Source organism: Onychostruthus taczanowskii, unplaced genomic scaffold, assembly GCF_017590055.1.
Source record: "Onychostruthus taczanowskii isolate IOZ18803 unplaced genomic scaffold, ASM1759005v1 scaffold6, whole genome shotgun sequence".
NCBI lineage: Eukaryota > Metazoa > Chordata > Aves > Passeriformes > Passeridae > Onychostruthus > Onychostruthus taczanowskii.
In genome coordinates this window covers 10,540,537-10,547,381 of record NW_024503679.1, presented here as the reverse complement: position 1 = coordinate 10,547,381, position 6,845 = coordinate 10,540,537, and the positions used below count along the sequence as shown (strand labels likewise).

General features: G+C 43.9%; 1 protein-coding gene across 1 annotated transcript; it reads right to left on the bottom strand.

Annotated features, from left to right (window-relative positions):
• Nucleotides 1-52: 52 nt before the first annotated feature.
• BCL2A1 (BCL2 related protein A1) lies at nucleotides 53-2,461 on the bottom strand. The gene is made up of 2 exons (XM_041418884.1): nucleotides 2,042-2,461; nucleotides 53-575 (listed from the first exon to the last, which is right to left on the bottom strand). The coding sequence occupies exons 1-2, from the start codon at nucleotides 2,459-2,461 to the stop codon at nucleotides 471-473; spliced, it is 525 nt and encodes a 174-aa protein (XP_041274818.1). The 3' UTR covers nucleotides 53-470.
• Nucleotides 2,462-6,845: the final 4,384 nt, after the last annotated feature.

Here is a 6,845-nt window from a genome sequence, read left to right as displayed (position 1 = left end):
CATTTCTTTTTTCTTCACAAAAATCCCCCCTCCCCCCGGCCTTTTTCTTATACAGAGGTTGCAATAAAATGCATTACAGTAGTATTTCATTTACAAAACAAATGACATAAAAACTTGTTTCTTAACCCATTGGATTGTATTTCACTGAAACAATGTCCTTTCATGGAGATGCAAGAGAGATTCCAAGAGCTGTCTGGATGTGGAAAATGGTCTCGAAGCAATCCTGCCTGGAAAGGTGGACTTGAATTGCTGCATGATGTTGTGCAGGTTCCCCTGTGGAAGGATCTCATCTTCAGATTTGGTAATTAGGATAGCATATTAATCATTGTATTTAGTCAAAATAAATACAAATAAATTAAAAACAAATGATGGAAGGAAATCATTCTCTTGTTGATATTGCTTGGAGGAAGGCTGAGAAGTGAAGTTTGTGGCAATATCTAGATTACACATGAATGGCAGATCCTTTTACTTCAGTAGTACTCTCTGAACAAGGAAACAACAGCTATGAACAGGGCTGTAATTTTGGAGAAGGACAGTAGTGATCTTCTTTCAAACTTTGTCAGGAAGCCATTTTCCTGTGGAAAAGAACACACCCAGTTAGGGACAGCTGAAAAACAGCATGTAGGGAAACCACACCACTCTCTGTGTCAGATTAATCTAACAGTGCTGCTGCACTGTGCAGTGAGGGACAGCTTTTCAGAGCTCTACCTCCAAAAGATGAGTAGCTCTTTAAAAATAGCAACTTAAAGTAGCTGCATCTTGCTGAATGTTTGTTTCATCTCCAAGTCAAGGCTATGCCCTCCCTGTGTAAATAGAAAACAAACATGACCTCTATCATCTGAGCCCACATCTTCCAGGAAGGTACAAGTACTATGTTTCTGATGTAGTAATACACCCAGAAATATCTTCCTTTAAGCTTCCTTATTCTACTGTCATGAGCCACCTATTATGACAGAGTGTTGCCAGGAGTTGATACTTCTCTAAAATAAAATTGACTCTATTTGAAGGAGATGGAAAGATAATCTTCTATAATAAATCCAATGTATCAAGGGGCCAAGAGCTGCTATCACCTTTTTTTTGCTACTACAGACAGAGAAGGATTAAAACAAGGAGAAAGGAAAAAAAAAAAAAAAAAAGGAAAAGCAAGACACTAGAAAATAAATCAGGGGGAAAAAGTAGAAGGAAATATGAGAGAAGTGGGATGAGAGGGGGTGGAAAGAAAAAGTAACATTTACATATAAGGAAAGGAAAAAAGTACCAAGGAAATAACTGACACTGGTGTCATTAATGCTCAAATTCCCCCAACTGAAAAAAAAAAAAAAAGTATTGATGCGATGAAACTTTGCAGAGTGAAAGGATATTTCCCTTCACTGGCAGAATGGGAATTTCAGCAGCTTGGCAAAACAGTCCACTTAGTAGCAAGTATTTTCCTCAGCATTGACCATTCATAGATGGAAGTTCTAGGATTATCTCAGTCCAAACAGAAAAGATTTAATGCCAGTTGTACTTACCAGTGTATTTGTTGTAAGTAAAACTGATTTGGTGGATTAAATAATGGCTTTGTTGAAATCCACAACAAAAGTGCTGACTTCATTTGTGAGGATCACACCTGTGTATTCTTTCCTTAGCTTGAACGTAAGTATTTTTGGACCAACTTCTCTATGAAAGCAAAATTGCTGCGCTGACCTTAGGATGTCACTTAATTTTAGATTTAATAATGGAAATTTCAGGGTATGTGTGGTTTAACCTGCTTTGAGTGGGACACTGGACCAAATGATTTTCCAGGGTCATTCTCAACCTGGATTATGGTATGATCCTATCATTCAAAATTGGCAAGTGCCTTTTAAAAATAAAGTTGTCTTTTATCACTGTTCTGTTTAAAGCAGAAGCAAAGCTCTCACTCTGAGTCTCAGTGAGACATTCCAGACACCAAATATTAAGCCATCAAATGAAACCCAGAATAAAATGGTTTTGACAGTGTCTGTAGCAATAATTAATGAAATCTGCTAATGTAGATTTTGGTGGAAAATGAGAAACTCACCCAGCCACCATTCGCATCAATCCATTCGGCTTTGTTGTTTATGATGTACTCTGTGATGAAATAAGAGATCTGCTCCTTCTCCTCTGCAGTCAGCTGAACCCCATGCTCTTGAAGCTTCTTGGTGAGAAGACCTCCAAATGTAAAGATGGTCATAATTCGTCCCCAGTTAGTATTTCCATCAGCAAACTTTTCATCCATGACTCCATTGAAAATTCTCTTGGCAACAGCTACAGAGGTGATGTCAATCCTGTCCAGGAGTGGCCTGAGAGCCTCCTCGGTTTGGTCTTGCAGAGAGGATGCCATGGTTCTCAAGACATGAGCAACCCTGGTCTGGGCTGGTCCGAGGTGTGATTCCTGGAGCACATACTGCAGATAATCCTGGGCTAAGTAATAAACGTAATAGAACTCAGCAGTTTCCATTCAATCCAGAGTGCAGGGAGCAGCTCACTGCTCACAGTCAGGCTCGGCAGTGAGCAGCCACAGGACATGCACACGGTTTTGTTTCGTCAGTTTTGATGGAATCTTTCTGGTTTTACCACAGAATTTCCTGTAGAAGGTAGTGACTTAATGGCTGCGTTGGGGAATATGTCACAGAGGAAATGAAAGAAAAAGTGTCTCCTTTTATGTCTTGAGTGATTTATTTCTCCATAGTGTGATTCCGCAACTAAAATCGACCAGATTTTACCACATTCTTTAGAAGCATAACTTGGCATTTTCTAGGGACTTTTGTTACATACCACTAGCAAAGGTTTGGCATTTGGCTTGAAAAGACGTGCCCAAAAAGTGCATGCTGCTGGAGGTGCAGACGCCCAGCACCCCCAGTGCAATCTCCTCGCTGCCAGGGTTAAGGCTGCAATCTATATTGCAGGTTTATGTGTTATTTCTGGTCACAACTTTGTGAAGAAACTGGTAGATGTTCCCAACAGGATGGAAGAATGGATAAACTTTCTTCAGCACTCAGGGAGTTTTAGGGAAGTGCAAAAAGTGGGAGCGCAAGAGTGGTACAATTATGGATGGACAAAGGGGAAAGTCAGCTTTATAGCATTATCCCTGTTCCAGGCTTTCCCACACTCTCTCTGAGTGCTCTTCAAGGTCCTTCTTTGAAGATTTGAATGGGAAGCTTCAAAGATTTCTTTCTCCCATGGGGAGCTCTGCTGTAAAAGATGTTATAAGTATGAAAGACAATGCTAATGCAGGCAGCATGTCAGAACATGGGATGGAAAATATGGGGCTAGTGATGTGTGATACCACCTGAATCTTTCAGGACAGGTAAAAAAGAAGTATCATGATACCTACAACTGCTCTTAGATTCAAATTTTCTGTCAAGCTGTTATTTTTGGGAGAAGAGGCACGGGTATCTAGCCAGCTTTTTCCTTACAAACATCTTGTCCTGAGGCAATCTGATCTTGCTAAAGGGCCAGGATGTGTCCATGGAGAACTTCAACTGATTGCAAAGGCTTCAAAGAGCAGCAAGCAGTTTGACGTCTGGAGACCCCTCTCTTTCTCCATCTTTCTTTATCCCTCTACTTCTTACCCACCCTTCTTTCACTGCTGCTCTTCCTTTGAAACCAAAAGGCAGTCCCAGCACCCCACACCAACAGCTTTTCTTTGTCCCAGGAGTGGCTGTGAGCCTGTTTCCAGTCCTGGACACTCCCTGATGCTCAGACTTACAGAAGAGGAGCAGAGCTGCAGTCTCAAATGTCAGGACAGCACTGGCACCTAATTGCACTGGGGAAAGCCTGTCTGGACTGTGAAACAGCTCTGGTGTCACACACTGCTAACCCTAGCCAGCCCCCAAAAATGCATGTGCTGCTGCTCTGACATCACAGTTTTTGCAGAAACCCATTGACTAGACCAGGGTAGTTTCCACTTCCTGCTGAGGTTATTTCTGTACGTGGTGAGTCTGGCTGAGACTGACACAGTCATCTTCCATCACAGCAGGGCTTCAAACCTCGAGCTAGAGCCAGCACAGCACAGCATCCAGCACTTCAGGATTATTTCCCTCACTTTCTCTTGGAAGCAAAGAGAGAGGGGCTGGGTGTTTTGTTCACTTTTGGGAGAGAATGTGCTTCAGAGGGCAGTGCGAGCTGGAAAACTCCAATGTTAGATGCTACCCCCAGGGAATGATGTGATGCCAGGACTGGCAATGAGCTGGGTGTGGGAAGCTGGATCTCCCCTCTTTCATACACTCATATTCTTACCAAAGCTCATTTTGAAAGTTCAGAGGTGTTTCCTATCCAGTACCTGCAGCTGTTGCTTTGGCAGAGCTGTCAGGCTGCCTTTGCCTTTGTTATGTGCAGTGATTTCAGCAAAATGCTATCATTTTCTGAGGAATGCAAATGGGGAAAGAAAAAAAAAAAGGATATAACAGTTGCTAACTCTTTCCAACTGGACAGGAATTTCTGGTGCAGAGGGAAGTCATTGCTCACCCAGCCAGCTCCCCTCCTGTCAGATGCTTGCTGTAAACAGGGCTGGGAGAGGTACTAGAGCAGACATCACAAAAATCCTCTTCCTATATAGCACAGTCTGTGAAATTACAGATCACTCCTGAATTTCTTAGTAACTGATTAATGAAAAGTTTTTGGTATTCTCTGAGAATATAATAGTTGAATGTGAGGACAGTGAACAATACCTAAACAAGACCAGTTTTGTTTTCTTCATCACTGACAGTAGCAGTGCACAAGCAGATGCAGCTGTTTCTTCATTAGTGGAGCATTTAGGATTCTGCAGGGAGTGATGAAATAAGACTATGAATGTCACCATTATTGAAAGAAATCAATGTATTACCTTGGCAATTTCAGTGCAAATGCTGCTACTTACAGTCTCTTGATTTCTTAAAGGGCTTTGAGGTGAAGCTGAGGGCTCAGCTCCCAGAATGGGGTGGCAGCTCTGAGCAGAGATCTCTAAGAGCCAGCTGTGACACTGGTGACCAGAGCTCAGGATGGAGCTGTTGAAAATGCCCCAGCTCTCTCTCCTTCAAAGTTTTCAATAGTGTGCAGTGCAGGGTGCAGTTCCAAGTGTTGGATGTTCAGTAGCAGTGACAGTTTATGGATCTATACACACAAGTTTGTATAGAACAAACTGAACACTCTAAGAAATCGGCTTTGGGATCTCTTGCATCATACCACTTTTATGCTTTGATTCTCATTTTCTACATTAGGCAGTGTCTTGCTTGCTACTAGCAGACTTCATTCTCATTTTGTAGCTGTAAGTGAATACCTCTGAATTAATGAAACTCTACTTTGTTTCCTACCTGCTGTCTCCCCTGTGCTGCACAGACTGCATTCTCATACACTGCACTGCTTCTTCCTTGTTTTCCTCTTTGCTGGATATACTTTAAGTGTTAGTTGTTAATAAAAGGCTTGAAACAGAAGCCAGCTTGTCAGGGAAGCTCAAATGCAAACCCTCCCCTCACTACTTGGCAATTGGAAGGGGCTTCAGATACTTTGATTTAAATCTGTGCCCTGTGGATTTGAATCCACATCCTACTCTAACCTGAAAAGGCTTATTTTTCCAGAACAGATGGGGACTGAGTTGACAGATCCTCATAAAACTGACTTGTGAGAGACGATGTTATCTCATCACGTTCGAGACAAAACCAAGCCAAATAACAAAAGCTTTGCTGAGCTATCCGTGCTGCATCTGCCTTGCCAGAGTTCAGGTGATTGTGGGCACCGTGATTTTTCTTTTTATCTGGAGAAACAGTCCAAAGCCTTAAGGAAATGACTGAAGATTTTTTTTTTTCCCCCTCCTTTTCTTCTCTTTTTGAGGTCCACACCAGGGTGATTTTTTTTTAATTTTTTTTTTTTTTAATTTCTTTTGGTGTGCTATTGGATTTCATTGCGAAAGAGCAGCTCGGTTCACTTGTAGCTTTGCAGCTGTCCTGCACAGCCCTGGTACGAGAGCTGGGCAGGTTAGATGGCCTTTATTCGGCAGCCTGGGCAGGTCAGATGGCCTTTATTTGGCAGCCTGGGCAGGTCAGATGGCCTTTATTCGGCAGGGATGCTGCGGCGCTCGGCGGCGCTGCGCTGGGGCCGCTTGCCCAGTGGAGTGCTGACATCTAGTCGCAGCCGGCCGCGCTGCAGCGCCGGGGGAGCTGTGCCGCACATCCCTGGTTTGGGTTCTTCTGCACATCCCTGGTTTGGGTTCTTCTGCACATCCCTGGTTTGGGTTCTTCTGCACATCCCTGGTTTGGGTTCTTCTGCAGCAAACTCCTCAAGTCCCGCGGGACTGGGATGCTAATGAGCCAAGTTAATAAGTGATGTTGTGTTTCCCGCAGCCTCGGGCTGCAGCCAAGGAGCGAGGGAGGGATTCTCCCTCTCGGCTCTGGGACCCCGCTGCAGTGCTGTGTCCATCTCTGGGGTCCCCAGCCCAGGAAGGACATGGAGCTGTTGGATCAGGTCCAGAGGAGGCCTCTAAGTTGATTAAATGGATGGATCATCTTTCCTGTTTCCCCTGGGATAATCGGGATTGTTCAGCCTGGAAAAGAGAAGGCTTCAGGCTGACCTAATTCCAACCTTGCAGAGCCTGAGGGGTGCCTACAGGAAAAGTGGAGGGACAGTGTTTACAGGGGCATGGATGACAGGAGAAGGGGGAATGGCTTTGAATGGAAAGAAGGTAGGAGTGGATTAGATGTTAGGAAAAGATCTTTACTGTGAGGATGGTGATGTTATCCAGAGAAGTTGTGGCTGCCCCATCCCTGGAAGTGTTCAAGGCCAGGTTGGAGGCGGGTGTGAGCAGCCTGGTCTAGTAGAAGGTGCTCTTGCCAACATCACGAAGGTTGGGACTTAGTGATCTTTAAGGC